Genomic DNA, 16,481 nt, shown 5'->3' on the forward strand with positions numbered 1-16,481 from the left:
TAGTAGCTGATGACAGTTTGAAAATAAAGAATGCTGAAGATTATGTTAGTCTACTCAATGTCTGAGCTGCTGTCTCAGATGCAATGGATTTCTAATCTTATTCTGGAGTGAAACCCCAGTTCATGTGGTCCCCATGTTACCAAAATCTTGGAATGAAGAACTTATCGACACCAATGTGATGTAGATAAGCAGACACTTCTTTATTAACGGCCGGGTGCGTGAGTGAGTCCTCTCACGATCAACGCACACCATGGTTCAAAATCATACACCTCATATAGAACTCCTTCATACATATTCATTAAATATTCCTGCATAATCATAAGATTTCCCATAAATCATTAACATACTCTCCTCCCATATCCGATTCTGCGCAGTAAAGCTTAGAAAGGTCCGGAAATGGGTCTGGGGTACGATTTGGGTAGGTGGTATATGAGTCGGTGGTCTCGATCTCCCCCTGCTGGAATTACCTTTCACTTAAGGTAACTGTTTCTTGGCCGGCAACTATGGGTTGCTTCACTCGACTCTCCCCAGTTCACATTAATGCTCATTTTGACATTTTAGTACATTCTCCTAGGTTACATATAAACAATCATCTCAAATCTTAAGTCTAAGTTCTAAACATTCCTACTAGGTGATTCTGACCAATACCTCCAGCCTTAGTACGGGGCTGTACAGAGGATTTTTATAGCAGCTTTTACTATAGAAGTTTCATTAAAATATATTTCTTATCCCTCTATATTTCTATTACATGATTGATTTTATAAAATCAAATAATCAATCAAATAAAGTCAATCAATCTTAACTTATTAGCAAATCTATAACATTTCCCCCCTTTGAAAGTGTTGAAAATTATTATTTCAATACTTTCACATTATTTACGTATCATTTGTTTCAACGTATTTTGGTGGTGGGCTATACCTTGGTGGACTAGTTGGTACTTCTCTCCTGATCATACGATTGACTGCAATTCTATTGTTAAACTGCTTCTTCAAACATGCATATACTAGCATGATCATCAAAAAGACAATCAGTAACAAAAACAAAGTTTTGATTATGGATTGTATCCAAGAGCTCAAGTTCCATCCTAATTTGTTAAAAATTTTCCCTAACCAGTCTTCTGACATACCTTCTTGAATTGATTCTGTTTCTTTTTCAATTTTATCTTATCATGTTCCACATCTTGTGTGACATTTGGAATGTGGATACAACAGTGGTCCAGTTTATCTTTGAAATATCCACATACTCCATGTTCTTTAAGTAGGAGCATATCTAATGCCATTCTATTTTGTAAAGTCATTCTGGAGATCGCCTATAATTGTATATTCAATTCCTTAAACCCCTTTTTGGTAATGTTTGCTAATTTTTCCACTTGACCAGTTAACTTATAGAGCCATGCTCTGTTTCTATAGAAAGCTATAGGATTTAAAAGTGATTCAAGTGCCCAGCCAATTTTCACTCCTGTAGATGGTTCATTCCAAATATCATCATTTGTCTCAGATCTCTTTGTTCGTTTCAGTTCTAAATTTTCTAGGGATCCTCTAAAAGGTGATTTCTTCCAAATTGGACACAATGTTGGCATGCCTAAAGTAATTTGTTTCACTTTACCATCTAATGGTAGATGAGTTGTCCAGGTTCCATCTCTCAATGCCCAAATCAGATGTCCTGGACTTTGAATAGTAGATTTTCTACAACTAAACATACTTCCTTTTCTGGGTGTATAGGCGCTAGTTAGATTAAGAATATTCTTAAGACCTCGACAAAAACAGCCATATTTTAAAACAGCGGCCAAAGGAGGGATTCTTTGAATTAAGTCTATATTGCTACAATCATACACTTTTTCACATTTCCACCATGACACTATTTTATTTTCCTTCTCTCCCAATGAAGTTGATCTATCATTGACCCAGGGTAATACTAAAAAAACTTTTCCATCCCAGGTAAAACACCAAGAAGTTTTTGCCATATACTGAAAATGGGAATATAAGGTCATAGACCAAACTGAATCCCAAACTATTTCCTTTTCCTGTAGGGTTCAATTCTTTCTCACATTTTGTCTCGGTTATCCATACACTGGTGTTTGTTGTAGCCATTTTAGGGTAGTAACACCATCCCTTGTTCCCTAAATCTCCATATAATCCCGGTTTTGCTACAAATCATCCTTTACATTCCCAAATGGTTGAATATACTGGTGATTCTTCCCCAGCTTTAGCCTTTTGCAATTCCCAAGTTTCCCTAGGTTCTTGTTTACAATTCATTGTCCCATTTTCATATTCCAATTTGGTCAGATTCATGGTTAAGATTCCCCATGGAATAGATTCACCTACTGCCCTCGGTATTGGTAAACAAGCAGTGATCTGCATAACATTTTATAAATTGGCAAATCCTTTAATCAATACTACCATCAAATTTTCCTCAGCCATTTGTTTGGGAATGTCAATCACTTGTTCTGTTTCTACTTGTCTTTTGTTCCTGTCCACCAAGTCAGCCCATGATCCCACCAACACTACCGACCAAAATAAAATCCAATATGAAAAATTAGACATGTTTCGGTGTCAATTTTAAAGTCTCTGGGTCACGATTGACAATTTTCCATGAAATAGGTGCTTTCTTCACTCGAATATAATGTATCCAAGCATCTGATTCTGCTATCTTGATAGCTGTAAAAGTGGTTAACAGTACTTGAAAAGGTCCTTTCCAATGTTCCTGTAAAGGTTCGGAGGTCCAGGTCGTCACATAGACATAATCTTCTGGTTGGAAATCATGCACTGAATTTTCCAGGGATAAAGGTCTATTCCAAATTACTGCACTCTGAATTGCAGCCAAAGTTTTTCCTAGAGAAAACAAATAGTTATATACATCCTGCTTTCCTTTTACATATATGTTTGGATTTGGTTCTGGAGACTCATATGGTTTTCCATATAATAATTCATAAAGACTGACTGAGGTTCCACTCTTTGGCTGTACTCTGATTCATAATGCCAATAAAAGTGCCTGAGGCCACTTTGGACTGGTTTCTTGACAAATTTTACTTATTTGTCGTTTCAAAGTTTGATTCATCCTTTCCACTTGCCCACTAGATTGTGGTCTCCAAGACACATGTAAATCCCAATTAATACCCAGTATTTTGCTAACACTTTGGACTACTTCAGCAACAAAGTGTGGACCTCTGTCAGAAGAAATTCCAATAGGAACTCCAAATCTCGGAATTATTTCTTGTAATAACCACTTCACCACTTCTTTTGTTTGTGTGGTGCGACAGGGAAGGGCTTCTGGCCATCCTGTAAAAATATCAACCCCTACCAGGAGGTACCGGTACCCATTTTGTCTGGGTAGCTCTGAGAAATCTACTTGCCAATAATATCCAGGTTGTGTACCAGATTTCAGTCTACCCATTTGAACCTTTTTCTTAATCATTGGATTATTCTTCAAACATACTTCACACTTTGCAGTTACCATTTTAGCTATTCCAAACATCTTAACTGATATTACTTGTTTTCGTAAAGATGTTACTAAGGCTTCTGCCCCCCAGTGACATTCTTGATGTCTCGTTTGAATTATCTCTCTCATCAAAAGAGGTGGAATTACTACCTGTCCATTAGGAGTTATCCACCATCCAGCTAAGTTTTTCTTAGCATTTAATAACTGACTCAATTTGTCATCTTCCTCTAAATATCTCGGTTTTTCCCTAGGAAGGGTTACTGTTTTAAAAGGAATTATTGCCATTTGCAATGCTTGTTTCTTTGCTACCTTTTTTGCTGTTTTATCAGCTAAATTATTCCCAGCTATTATTTTTGTATTCTCAATCTGATGTGCCTTACAGTGCATGATTGCTACTTGATCTGGCTTTTGAACTGCTTGCAATAATCGTAAAATTTCTGTTTGATATTTAATGTTTGATCCTTGAGAGGACAATAACCCCCTCTCTTTCCACAAAGCTCCATGGACATGCACTACCCCAAAGGCATATTTTGAATCAGTCCAGATATTTACTTTCTTGCCTTTACTTAATTCTAGGCTCGAATTAAAGTGGTAGGTTCCGCCTTTTGTGCTGATGTGGTACTAGCCAATGCTTCTGCTTCTATAACTGTAGTATCTGTTGTTACCACATATCCGGCGTATCGGACTCCTTGTTCCATAAAGCTGCTTCCATCAGTATACAATTCCCAGTCTGGTTGCTCCGATGGTACATCCTTCTGATCCTCACGACTGGAATAAACATACTCGATGGTAGCCAAGCAATCATGTTCCAGTTGTCCTTCTTCCTATATGGAACTTAAAAACACTGCAGGATTTACCAGGTTAGTTGTTTTTAGAATCACATCATCCTGTTCAGTCAATACCACCTGGTACTTCATCATTCGGCTGGGGGACAGCCAATGTCTCCCCTTCTGTTCTAGGACAGTTATCACCATGTGTGGAACATAGACTGTTATTGTTCTTCCCAAAGTCAGTTTCCGAGCTTCTTGTATGAGCATTACTGGTGCTGCCACTGCTCAAAGGCAGTTTGGCCACCCTTAACTCACTGTGTCCAGTTGTTTGGAGAAGTATCTGACTGGTCGTTTCCAGCTTCCTATCTTCTGAGTTAACATGCCCAGTGCAAGGTGGTGCCTTTCGTGAACAAACAACTGAAAATCTTTGGTTAAATCCGTAAGTCCCAAAGCAGGTGCAGACATTAAGGCACATTTTAACTCTACAGAAGCCTTTTGCTGTTGTGGGCCCCATACAAAGGGAGAATTCTTTTAGGCCTCATATAGTGGTTTAGCTATTAGCCCATAGTTCATGATCCAAAGGCGACACCACCCAGTCATTCCCAAAAATGCTCTGAGTTCATGAATATTTCTCGGCTCAGGTATACCACAAATAGCTTCTTTGTGATCTTTTCCTAATTGTCATTGTCCTTTTGAAACCTCAAAGCCCAGATATATCACAGTCTGGCAGGCTATTTGGGCTTTCTTCCTGGATACCTTGTACCCATTTAGTCCAGAAAATTCAAGAGGACAATAGTCACCTGTATACAAGTAAACCTTTCTTCTGTAGCAATCAGTATGTCATCCACATATTGTAAGAGTAAATGTCCAGGTCTTGATTTATCCTGTTTCCAGATTTCAAGTTCCTTTGCTAACTGATTTCCAAAAATAGTTGGACTGTTTTTAAATCCTTGGGTAATCTAGTCCATGTCAGCTGCATCTTTCACCCGGTTTGAGGATTTTCCCATTCAAAAGCAAACAGTTTTCTGCTTTCCTTTTCCAAAGGTATACAAAAGAAAGCATCTTTTAAATCAAGCACTATAAACCACTGATAAGTCTCCCTTAACACTGTTAACAGTGTATAAGGGTTTGCTACTACAAGATAAATATCCTTAACTATTTGATTTACTGTTCTCAAGTCTTGCACCAGCCTATATTCACCTGAGGGTTTTCTGACTGGTAAAATAGGAGTATTATACTCAGATTCACATTCTTCCAAAATTTTATACTCCAAAAATTTATCAATCAATTTCTTCAATTCCTGTCTCACTTCTGATTTGATTGGATATTGTTTAATTCTCACTGTTCCTGCGCCTTCCTTCAAATCTATTTTAACAGGCTCTGCTAGTTTCGATTTACCAGGAATATCTGTTTCCCATACAGTAGGGATCACTGCCAAATCCACCTCCAATGGAATTTCTTGTTCCTTTACTCTTTCTTGTATCATCAAGATTTCTCCCGTTTTTGACTCGGGTCTTTTCAAGAAAAGTTCTCCTTCGTCAAAAACAATTTGTGCATTTAATTTGGATAACAAATCTCTTCCTAACAAGGGTATCAGACATTCTGGTACATACAAAAATTCATGTATAATTATCTTATTTCCAAATTTCAAATCCAGGGGTTGCAGAAATGGCCTGTTTTTGTTCCAATTTTTCCTTTACAGGTATTTAATACAAAAAATGTTGCTCCTGTATCCACTCCCAATCTCACAGGTTGAGCAACATTTTTTTTTTTCCACTTTCTTATTATCAAAAGTTATAGCCATTACCAAATTATCTCTAATAGTTAGCTTACATTCATCCTGCCAATCCTTTCTTTGTCTTACATAAAAGAACAAATCCACATTTGGCATTTTATTCCATTTCCCTTCTCTTTTACAATACAACATTAACTGCAAAATAGTGTTATAATTCAGTGTCCCATTCATGGGCCACTTTTCCTGATCATCCAATATATACAAAGGCCACCAATTATTACAATAGTCAAATTATTACAATACTCCATCATCTGGCTCTTTTGCAGATCATCTTGTAAATTTCCCCAATGTGCCAATAAACATCCCAAGAAAAAAATTTTTGGGATTTTGTCATTTACAGCAAGATTACCCATGCTTTTACTTTTAAACAACCGAGTTAACTTAGATGCCATGGTATAATCACTCACAGTACAATACACAATTATTCAACTCTGTCACTCCGATCCGCGGATCCACACTCCACACTCGCTTTCGTGCTCAATTGCACGTCTCACCCTTACAGCCACGCTCACACTTTTCCACAATTGTTACTTTAAACAAAGACATAAAACACAATATTATACACTTCTTAATTTTCTTCTCGATACACAGACACAATAAACAATTCTGTATCAGAAGAAAAACCCCTCCTAACTTCTTGTTAGAGGCACTACCTTAGAGAACACTATAGCATATAGGTTCTCTTGTTTCCACTTTTGTCCAACCCTGCAATAGCTTTCGCTTATGTCTTACGGGCAGACGCCTAGGCTTCCACTTCCACAAGGATCCTTTTAGTCCAACCCTGCGCAGCTTTCACCGCGTCTGACAGGCAGACTTACTCAGTGGGACTCCAACCCACTGGTGGGTCTCCAACCCACTCCTTACCATACACTTATTATAGTGGGACTCCTACCCACTCCTTTAGTGCACTTGCTTTAGTGGGACTCTAACCCACTTACTACAATTACAAAAAGAAGTGTCTTACCAAAATCCAGGGAACGTCGCGAAGAGCCTTACGGATCGGGGATCGATGGGTATCCCCGAGAAATCCTCGGTGCTGGCTGGAACCGATCAGGTCCCCGACTCCTCCGGTCTCCTTCAGCGAGGTCCCATCTGGGTCGCCAAACTGTTACCGAAATCTCAGAATGAAGAACTTATCGACACCGATGTGACGTAGATAAGCAGACACTTCTTTATTAACGGCCGGGTGCGTGAGTGAGTCCTCTCACGATCAACGCACACCATGGTTCAAAATCATACACCTCATATAGAACTCCTTCATACATATTCATTAAATATTCCTGCATAATCGTAAGATTTCCCATAAATCATTAACATACTCTCCTCCCATATCCGATTCTGCGCAGTAAAGCTTAGAAAGGTCCGGAAATGGGTCTGGGGTACGATTTGGGTAGGTGGTATATGAGTCGGTGGTCTCGATCTCCCCCTGCCGGAATTACCTTTCACTTAAGGTAACTGTTTCTTGGCCGGCAACTATGGGTTGCTTCACTCGACTCTCCCCAGTTCACATTAATGCTCATTTTGACATTTTAGTGCATTCTCCTAGGTTACATATAAACAATCATCTCAAATCTTAAGTCTGTTATCTACTAGGTGATTCTGACCAATACCTCCGGCCTTAGTACGGGGCTGTACAGAGGATTTTTATAGCAGCTTTTACTATAGAAGTTTCATTAAAATATATTTCTTATCCTTCTATATTTCTGTTACATGATTGATTTTATAAAATCAAATAATCAATCAAATAAAGTCAATCAATCTTAACTTATTAGCAAATCTATAACACCCAGACCATAAATGCCTTACAGGTTAAGACTACTGATACATTTGAGTCCTTTGCCCAGCCACTGCAATAGGTGATGCTATCAGTGGAGGGCATCCATCGCCTATGCTCTGCATCATGTTAATTGTTGTCTAGACAAGCTCAAGCACATTACTTTCAGCTAACTGATTGCCACGCTATGGTCCTGATTTCCAGGCCCCCTCCTGCATCGCCCCCTTCTTGGTTTTGAGCAATCCAACATGCGTTCTCGTTGTAAGCATTGAAACAAACAAGGAACACATAATGCTAAAATCAACAATACTGTCAATACCATCAATGCGCCTTTGATTATATTTTGTAAGCAGCCCCCTAACCCAAGGCTTGAAAGCCAGTCCGTTAACCCGTTCTCAATCTTTATGGTCTGTTCATATTTTCTTAACGCGGCGAGCTGCTTATGAATAGAGTTAGAGTGATCAGTCAAATTCATGCAACGCTTTCCTTAGTGCTGTTCACTATAGGCTACTCTACTGTTCATGCTGCTTCCTTCTAGAGGCGAGAACACGTTCCTCCTTTGTTTCTGTCTCATCCTAGTTTCTTCTCATACTCCCTCAAAATTATTTACCTCTTTGCTGCAGGATCTCAGCTGCACTTCATCAAAGCAAGCCAAAACTGCACATCAATGTCAAAACAACCCACTGTCTCTGTTCTGTACAATTTTACAATTTCCCCTTTCTGTTTTTGAACAGCTAGTACCCGGTTTGCCATGTTCTGCAGGGCCCTTGCAAACGTGACAGCAACTAAGGTAACAGCAAACATACAATACTGCTGATTGAGTGAATGGATGCCAAAAAGGTTGAAATTTTCTCAGATTTTCGTAACATGTTGCTGCAATGGGGCGCCTAAAATCCACATAGCACATACCATCAAAATCCTCACAGCCATGTCCTTGAACCAACAACAAAAAGCAGTGGCAATTTTGACTCACATTCTTAACTGCCTACCAAACAAGGTGATTTAACTCTTTAATGCTTTCCCTGCTGTTACTCCGGATAAGAGAAGAAGCGCTGCAATACGTTCCCATCATAGCCTCCTACTACATTAGCATCTACAGAAAGACAATTATCGACATTCAAAGTGTAAACAATATCATCTTCTTTTGGATTAACATTATACATAGGTGGAAGGGCACACCAAACAAGAACTGCTTCAGTCAAAAAGTTGGAAACATAGCATGCCTTCTCTGAACATACCTCTGGGGTCATTCCCTTCATTCCCTCTTTTTTTATGCAAAGAGAAACACTTTTACCATAACAGAGAAGCCCCTATTTACCGCAGCTGTATGCGCCACCAGGCTCAGGACAGGAATCATTCATGCAGTTACATAGCTATATATCACTACAAGCATGCAGACACCTATTAAACACTAGATAACCATGTTTATCTTTCCTATTCTCCTGCACGATACCTAGTTGTTCTCTCATTATGAATCCTCCCTTCCTGCACTGCTTTGCTTAACTCTTTAACAGCCTCGTATTGCACAGGCTGCCACTCTTGAGGTTCATCTGTCTGACAAAATACTGAACATGCCATAGCGACTCCCAAAACCCCTCACTTAAGTGCTTCACACTTGCATTCCTGCCACCAATCCCTCAGACCCCCTTTCACCCTCCCCAAAAATACAATCAATGCATCGGGAGAGACGAGGGGGTGGGGGAAAGGTCTAGCTCCTTTTCCAGATCTATAGGACCTGGATCAAAAGGTTTATCGGTGTCAATGAAATCATTTTCCGAGTTGTCCTGTTCCCGTGCTTGGTCCTGTGTTGCGAGGATCGCTGCAATCAGGGGCAGAAGCTTTGGGGGCAGAGGAGGTGTGGACAGAATCGCCATCGTTGACAGTGTGTTGAGTAGAGTCGCGCTGTCGGTGGAATTTACAGCCTCCTCTGGTTTTGCACCGTTAGTAGAATGAGTCCACCCTTGGCAAAGAGTAGTCAGAATTTGCCACCAAGATCTTAAGTGTATTCCCGACACGGAGTTCCCCTCCGCGGCAGCATCATACAACTTTCTATTGACCACTTTCATTTCTTTCAAAGTCTCTATAAAGTTTCTTGACTGCTCGCCTGTCTCAATGAATACAGGTTTCTAAAGCTTCTTAAAACTTCTTCAGATATTTAAAATCTCTAAAGTTTCTTGGCTGCTCACCAGTCTTGATGAATACAGGTGTTATCCTCAGGGTTTAGGTTGTCCGCCTGGTCCAGCCAGCCAGACGATCATTCAGCCAAGACGTCTCCTCTGGAACGCAGCCCTCTTCCACGAGCTGTCTTTTTTATCGACCAGTTCCGTCCTTATTCTTCCAAGGCTTTGGGACACCACCATAGGGGTCACCATTTGAGGAGACTGAGGCACGGACTCCCGGATCTGACTAGAAGACCCTTTATGAGTCCATAAACGTCTCTTTCTGGGGACGAAGCCAGATTCCCCATTACGGATTTCCCACAGCTCACCTCTCAACTCCGGAGGGATTTCAGGCCGGCCGGCTCCCGCCCCCTTTCAGCAGTTCATTCAAAGTTCTGTGGGACTCGCTGCATGTCGCTCAGTTAGGCGATTCGAGAGCGCTTCACGTTAGATCCTTAAACGCATCACGTCGGGGTCACCAATTTGCGGCGATGGAAAGACGGGACGCAGCTTGATGCAAGCAAATGTCAATTTACTGTGCAGAAGCACGAGTTTATATGCACTTTCAGAAGCTGCGCATTTTAAACAGATTGGTTCTTGAAGCTAAGCATTGCATACTAGGCAACCCCTGATTGGTGGTTAACTACCACCAATTAACAGCAAGGTGTTACCTTTCCTTGGCGCCATCCGTCCCCCACTTCCCTATGCTCTGTATCATGTTAATTGTTGTCTAGACAAGCTCGAGCACATTCCTTTCAGCTAACTGATTGCCACGCTATGGTCCTGATTTCCAGGCCCCCTCCTGCATGAGTCGTTTTCATTGCTATCAGCGCTGCATCTGACTGACCGAAGGAACCTTAGTATCATCTTCAGACTTGGAGGTTTTACTGATGTCTCCTCCTCTAGGTCATGTATAAAGAGAAGTTAGATAAAACCAGTCCAGCAGTGGTAGCCGTTTCTCCACTGCTAGATCATGTAGAACGTTAGAAGCTTTTCGCAGTAGAAGAGACTTTTAGAAATACTGTGAATATACACAGTTTCAGAAGGAAGAGACTGAGTTCTGACTGAATTGTACAAGTAGAAAAAAACCCCAGAACTATAGCCCTATTTTTTATTATTATTTTATTAGCATTTTGCTTGGGTTTTCTTTTCTTCCACTGTCTTTGCAACTCTAGCACCCAGAGTTTCTGTTGTGTTTCTATTTTTTGAGATATAATTATTAGAATTTAGGGCTCTATTGTGATCTTATCATGAAGTTAAATTGTTAGGTATGTTACATCAGTGTAGCAGTGTTTGGTAGGAGAGTCAAAGTACATTAATTCACTTTAACTCATTGAAGAAATACATGAAATGCATGTATTGTCTGTAGACAACACTGGTTTTGCCTGGGTTTTTTTTCCACTGTGCATGTATGTAAAACCTATCAATTCTGTAGCATTTTTCTGCTCCTGCAGACTAAGACAGAATCATGATTATGAAGACAGCAAAAACCAGAGGTACACAGAAAACAAGGAGAAAAGAAGCAAAGAGGACAAAGAAACACAAAATAAAACAACAGAAAAGGAAAGCTCAATCAAGGAGGGAAAGTTGCATCTATGTACACCTCAGAAGAAGAAACTAGCAAGGGTGATAGCAGAAACTGGAAGAGAAAAGACTCCCAGGCATTCAGCAGAGAAGTGGAAGCACCTGGAAGACAGAGACTTAAAAGAAAAACGTTGTTTTATCTGTGGAAGAGAAGGTCATATTAAAAAGGAATGCCCACAGTATAAAGGAGCTACAGGTATGAAAGTGGTTAAGCTGAGTAGCTTAAACAGAGCTTATGTTTTCTGGTATTTTTAAGAGAGCTGACTGATGGGTAAGGGTTTTGCTTTGAATGGCACCACGTAAATGCTGTCTTTGTTTTTACATGTAGTTGCATTTAGCCAGTTTTCCCTTCATCCTCACCTATCTTTCAGAACTTTGCTGTATCCCAAGATACTAGAGATGGTTTCTCTTAGCAGATAAAATGCCTGTAATAGAAAGACTATGAGTGTCTAATACTTTGAAATTGCTTCCATTGTCCTCACTATATAAGAGTTTGCTAACGTTTCAAACTACAGCTTCTCTTTCAGGACATCATAACTGCAACAAAAGCTAGCCTTGTAGCTCTTCACAACACGTAAACCAGAATTATTCCATAATAATCAAGTCACTATGAAAGTGAACAGATTGCTCGCATATAATATTATGAAGGAAATAAAACAATGTTCCTGCCAGCTCAGCAGTCAGAGATATACAATAATTTGTCTTACTTTGCATGAAGTCAGTTTGCAACTTTGACTTTAAAAAAAAAACCAAACCTACCACAATGCCCCCAAATTCAGATCCTGACTAACAGATCTGAACAGAATAATGAAGTAGTTGCTTAGCAGTATCTAAGTCATTCTTCACATAAGACAGATCTCATCATCTGTGTTGTAAAGGAAAATTATTCTAAGATAAAACTGAGACTCTTTAAGACAGTCAATAGTACTTTTATTTGGCATCCAAAGGAACAAAGTATTATTGTTTCTCTGTAGGTAAACCTAGGAGCATTTAAATTCATGCTGGGAAAATTTGCTTTACAGGTTACTCATAACTTGACCTCTTAAAAGTAACAAATACAAATCCTTTTTATAAATGTAATTTCAAGCCAGCTCTTCTCTACTAGTAAAAATGTTCTGTCCAGTTAGATCAGGAGACTCTTCTTAATCAGATGTAATAAGTGGAAGACTGTGCTTACAAAGACTCCCACAAAGGAAGTGGAAGGACAATGGTGTAAATGTATTTGGAAGTGTTCTTAGTTTGTCAGACAACTAGAATTGTTGGGTGGACAGAAAAGGTGTTTAAAAAGTGAAGCCACATTTTATTCAGCTTCTGACCTTTTGAAGGTGTGTGTCAAGTCTAAATTTAACCTTTGATCTTTGACTTTGTCTCTTTGAGGTTTTCTAGCATTCCATTTGCCATGATACTGAGTTGGCTAAGGTGGAGTATGCCTGACTTTTGTAGTCAGTGACGTTATAACATTCATCATACGAGAGCTATGCTGAGGCTGTACAGTACATATGTCTAAAATCATGATTTCTGGAGTAGGTATTTTTGTCTATTATCTGTATTTTGGGAATTACGGTATTTTAATTCAAAGAGTATTGGTGTTGCTAGGGCTTTGTCTCGTTTTTTTGCTTGCTCAGTGCCTGGTGTTCTCTCTAGTTGAATAGAGGATAATGAACAACTGGATCTAAGAGATCAGACTTTGTTCTTTGGCGTGCTACATCTGGTGAGACTATGGACAATTCACTTATCACCATACCTTCATTCATCCTCTGAAGATCCCTGTCTCCCCCTGATTCTGGAGGAGGATACACAGCTTTATTGTAGGTTCCTAACTTCCATGCTTAACTATGGATGCATCACACCTCATTGTGACAGTTTTCCACATTATAAAATTGAGGAAAATAAGTGTCCTACTTTCTATGTATTCCTAAGGTAGATTGCAAATATTTTGTTATTTTTATACCTTATGATACCTGAAGTGGAAACTAGTTTCAAATTAGAAAAATCTTTGTTATATTATGATCTTTATAGGTGGTTCAAAACCGGAAGTGTTGTGTGGATCCCCTTCTTTACCCAGTGCTGCCAAACATGCTGTTAGATTAAATCAGGTAAACACCAAGTGTCCCTTTCCTTTGATCTTTTTGTTTTAAAATATTCTAAAGTCCAATTAAAGTAATTAAAAATAGCTTTACTTAAGCTTTCAAGGACAACCTTTTTATTTTATTGTGGAATGACATAATTAAATTCTGTTGGTTCATCAGTGTTTGTGTTGTTTATAGGGAGTGATTTTACATGAAGAAAAAAATAAACAAAAAGGAAAAGTATTTTTGAGTCCCCAGTCAGGTTTGTATATCTTTGTTTCAATTCAGAAATTCTGTGTAAAAGCATGGATTTTTCACTTGCTTTCTTCGTCAGTCCTTATAGAAAATCTACTTAATTTGGTGACCACAGCAGGAGTCTGGACAGGTTGCTAGATAATTCTGAAGTGCAGCCACATTGGTGGGTTTTCTTACTGTAAAAGCATGCAATTTTTCAGTTTTGTTTTGGATGCAAAACCTAGGCATGTCAGTTCTGGGCATTTTTTCTTTACTCCGGTAGGTTTATTTTGCAGAAGGATACGGTAGGTTTCTATCACTTTCTCTCCTGTTTGGGCATACATGGGGTTTGTTTCTTCAGGGACAACATGTTGCTCAGAGTGGCTGTCCAGAACTTTCCACATGATCAACTGAGGGGAGACTATCAAAACACATCCTTGGTCTGAGCTGCCAAAATGCAAGGAAGTTAAAATTACACTTACAAATAATAGTCAGATGATAATACAAAGGACTTCATGTACTTTTTCTGGATCAGAGATGTTTTGTGAGAGATACGTGGTTACAAATACAGGTTCCTTACAGTAATTTCACACACCTATTAACGGATATGATGAAGGTTTTAAAATAACCTGGTTTTTTAATTACTTTGAGTTTCTAGTGCCACTCTGCAAACCTTGTAGCAGCTTGGGTTTTTTCAGTATGTGTGTGTATCTATCTATCTATCTATCTATCTATCTATCTATCTATCTATCTATCTATCTATCTATCTATCTATCTATCTATCTATCTCTTACAGGACACCAGAAGGGGGACTTAAGTAGCCTTTACAAACTTTGGAAGACTATCTCAAATTAATTTCTGTTTTCACTGTAAGGCTTTTCCAAATCTAAATTTGGGGATTTTAAACACAAAGTCATTTGTTATCAGGCGTTCAGTTGAAAAAAAATGCCACTTCTCAATTTTGTGTTTTAATATTGCCTACTGTCCTTCAGTTTTTAATGATCTAAAGTTGATCTTGTGTGTGCCGCCTTTATAGTTTGACTGAACAGTAATTTTCTTCTGGGCAATTGTTTCAGTTGTTTTGTATCTTGTCTTTTGTGTGTTGCTTTGTTTTTTAAACCTTTATTAAAGTGCAATGCTTTCTTTCTCCCAGTCTTAGGCAGCCTTTCCAATAAATACATGACTCAGGGAAAAGCCTCACAGAAGAGGACCCAACAAGAATCTTGAGGAATATTAAGCACTGTTAAATTGCAATACAGGCACTTCATTCATTTTAAAAAAATTATTTAGCTAAAGCATCTGGATTCACAGGACAGCAGCATAGACAACCTTCGACTTAACTACGTTGTGTTTTATTTTAGATTGCTAGTACAAGTAACTGTGTCTTTTTCTTACGAACAGAAAAGGGCAGGTACTGAAAATGAACTGTTTTCACGGTTTTGTTGTTCCAGCTGACCATTCTAAAATGCACTAAAATTGTGTGCAAGCCAAATACATTATATTTTCTTCAAACATTGATTTTTTGAAGGCGCAAATAATATTTATTTATGTAGATTGTTTACCTTAATCCTTGTGTAAACGTGTTCTAAATGTTTGTAGACTGCCACATTATTTTTTTTATGTAGAGAACTGAAAACTTAGACACTAGTAAACATATGTAAAACAATCTTTGGACAAGCAGTGCCATTGATTTCTTGGGGTTTTTTCTGTTTTGTGATTTTATGGGAGTTCATTTGCTGCTGTGCTTGTGTACAAGAAGAAAGACTAAAAAACAGGTCAGTCCTGTTTGCTGCTGCTAAGAATTTTTTTCAAGGCCTTTGGGGATACAAACAAAAATGCTTTAAGGAGTAGAGGTATTATATTTGGCAACTAGGAAAATATATGTCGATTTTCATAAAATGTGCATAGGATCCTTGTACCAGCCAAGAATTTACTTAGTACTATTAATTTGAGCTTCACCTGAAGTCCTTCTGGCGCTGGTAATGTACTGTCTTATTTTGTTCAGGAAAGAATTAGTTACATGGTAAAGCTGAAACCACTGTTATTTATGACTTTGAAATAAATTGTAAAAATAAATAAATCGGACTTAAGTGTCTCTATTTCTTCTTAGGTTGTAATTTCAGGATTCTGGACTTAAATGTAAAATTAATGGTAACCTATTAGAATTACCTGGTTATAGACATGTCAGGTTTAATTTTTTCCTTACCCATCTATTTTTCTTAAAGTTGAAAGCTAGAATTGCCAAAGTGGTCTTAAGGAACTGGGATTCCGACTCCTGTTTTTGGTTTTCATCCATCTGTAGCCATCCATTTGTAAACTTTTAGATCAGCAACTTTCACAAATAATTTCTTTTGTATTCTTTCCTCAACATTTTCAAAGTAGTAGCAAGCAACAAACAGAAAATAATTCCAGCGTTGTCTTTATAGCATATTTCATCATATGAAACAAAGTCAGTTTTTCCCTCAGAAATAATTTAATTATTGTAGTTTTTCATATCGCAAAAGAAAAGTCTGGCTGACATGTCTTCTGTATGCCTTATTTGGCCCTCTCTTCAGTTACTTTTCAGTTTTGCCGATAGGAATGAAGAGTGTTAGCCTCTAAGGGACTTTGGCATAATCTCAAAGACTGAAGCTATTTTTTAAAAAAAAAAAAAATCAG

General features: G+C 38.5%; 1 protein-coding gene across 8 annotated transcripts in view; it reads left to right on the forward strand.

Annotated features, from left to right (window-relative positions):
- Positions 1-15,903, forward strand: part of TUT7 (terminal uridylyl transferase 7) — a 42,470-nt gene extending 26,567 nt beyond the window's left edge. For 3 of the 8 annotated variants that reach the window (XM_037372724.1, XM_037372726.1, XM_037372725.1), the window contains exons 26-28: positions 11,391-11,716; positions 13,540-13,616; positions 13,788-15,903. In XM_037372724.1, coding sequence (XP_037228621.1) covers positions 11,391-11,716; positions 13,540-13,616; positions 13,788-13,982 — 598 coding nt within the window. In that variant the 3' untranslated portion in view covers positions 13,983-15,903. Of the gene's footprint in view, positions 1-8,511; positions 8,670-11,371; positions 11,717-13,539; positions 13,617-13,787 lie in introns of those variants that run through there. The other 5 variants (XM_037372727.1, XM_037372728.1, XR_005101808.1 and 2 more) reach the window with 5 other exon arrangements.
- The last annotated feature ends 578 nt before the right edge of the window (positions 15,904-16,481 follow it).

The sequence above is a fragment of the Falco rusticolus genome, chromosome Z (assembly GCF_015220075.1).
Source record: "Falco rusticolus isolate bFalRus1 chromosome Z, bFalRus1.pri, whole genome shotgun sequence".
Lineage (NCBI taxonomy): Eukaryota > Metazoa > Chordata > Aves > Falconiformes > Falconidae > Falco > Falco rusticolus.